The sequence below is a fragment of the Opisthorchis viverrini genome (genome assembly GCF_000715545.1).
Source record: "Opisthorchis viverrini unplaced genomic scaffold opera_v5_19, whole genome shotgun sequence".
Classification (NCBI taxonomy): Eukaryota; Metazoa; Platyhelminthes; class Trematoda; order Opisthorchiida; family Opisthorchiidae; genus Opisthorchis; species Opisthorchis viverrini.
Genome location: NW_008751675.1, coordinates 2872777 through 2874154, shown reverse-complemented (window position 1 = coordinate 2874154; position 1378 = coordinate 2872777). Strand labels below are relative to the sequence as shown.

Below are 1378 nucleotides of genomic sequence, written 5' to 3'. Positions count from 1 at the left end.
ATCAATCCGTGAAATCTGCGAAACGCCGACTCAGCACCTCGCTTCCTAAGTCTGAATAGTTTATTTGCTTTGGCGGAACTACATAATCCCAGGTAGGTATGACGTCAGTCGATCTCGGAATACGAACCTTCTGTTTCCTATAGGCATGCAAACCTTCTGATCCTATTATAGCCATATCGAATCCTAGATCAGGTATCCGAACATTTTGTGTTGCGCTATTGACCCCACAAGAGAAGGGTCATTTCAGAGGCGGTCAAATGAAATGTCTTCGTTCCTGGAAAAGCTATCCACATTGCGGATGATAATTCGTCAAAATGGCGGATTGTTAAACTCCATGAGAGTGCTTTTTAGGTGCGTTGAATTTTATCGTTTGAGCATCGTAGGACCGACGAGCTTAAGTGGGGCACTTACGTTGGCATGGATCAGTTCGGTAACAAGTACTATCAGAATGACAAATATTTTTTCGGTAAATTTAGCTTTATTTCATATTTCTGGGCGATCCTAGGCCGTGATCGATGGGTTATCTACGGCAATCGCTTTGGTTGGGACTATGAAGGATCACAGGTTCCACCCGAATGGTATGCCCATTTTTGTTAGTCGAACTTCTTTAGGCACCGCTGGTTGCATCATATGACGGACGAATCCCCAGTCGATAAACCACCAAGGCGTCTGAAGTGGATGGCTGAGCATTCTGAGAATACAACTCTGGATCCTAACAAAAAATATATTCCGTACTCAACGACGAAACCAAAAATCGAACCTTGGAAGCCTTCTTGAATGCTAACTTGTTGATCTAGTTTTCCTTGTGAATCAAAAATACCTTTAGCACAAACTTGACGTTTTCTTAGTCACAGCCCTCAATTCAGTTGGCAGTGCGATTAGAAAATCCAGGCCGAGCAAGGGCCGCATCCGTATAGAGATAGGCCCGTTATCATCTGTAAAGTGTATCTCAACGAAAGATATGCGGGCCCAGGGCGTCAAACCTCCGCAGATCGAAAGGATTGGTAGTTTTCTGATTGGACACTTCACCCACAAGGTGAGTATGCGAAGTCGAGTGCGCATCTGCGCAATTTTCGTGACAGTAAAGAGGATTTATGGTAAAGAAACTTACGTGAATGGTTATCAAGATCATAAACAGTGTTCTAGAATTGCTTGTGGCAACCATTTGTAGTGAGCTCTTACGGGTAGATTTGTGACATAAAATCAATGCATTCACCTCGTCTGTCACACTACTGTCAGAACTAATACAACTTCCAAGATACGTAAAACGCTCCACAACTTCCAGGCGTGTTCAGTGACTGCACGTCCACAAGCATGACCTTACACTTTGTGGGTGCAAAGTGCATACCAAAGGACGGGATGACTTTGGTCAGTTCAT

At 43.9% G+C, this 1378-nt stretch overlaps 1 protein-coding gene across 1 annotated transcript; it reads left to right on the top strand.

Annotated features, from left to right (window-relative positions):
* Positions 1–262: 262 nt before the first annotated feature.
* T265_01782 (hypothetical protein) lies at positions 263–777 on the top strand (the record flags this gene model as incomplete). Its single annotated transcript, XM_009165872.1, has 3 exons — positions 263–351; positions 384–578; positions 612–777. 3 exons carry the CDS (start codon positions 263–265, stop codon positions 775–777), a joined length of 450 nt encoding a protein of 149 aa, XP_009164136.1.
* Positions 778–1378: the final 601 nt, after the last annotated feature.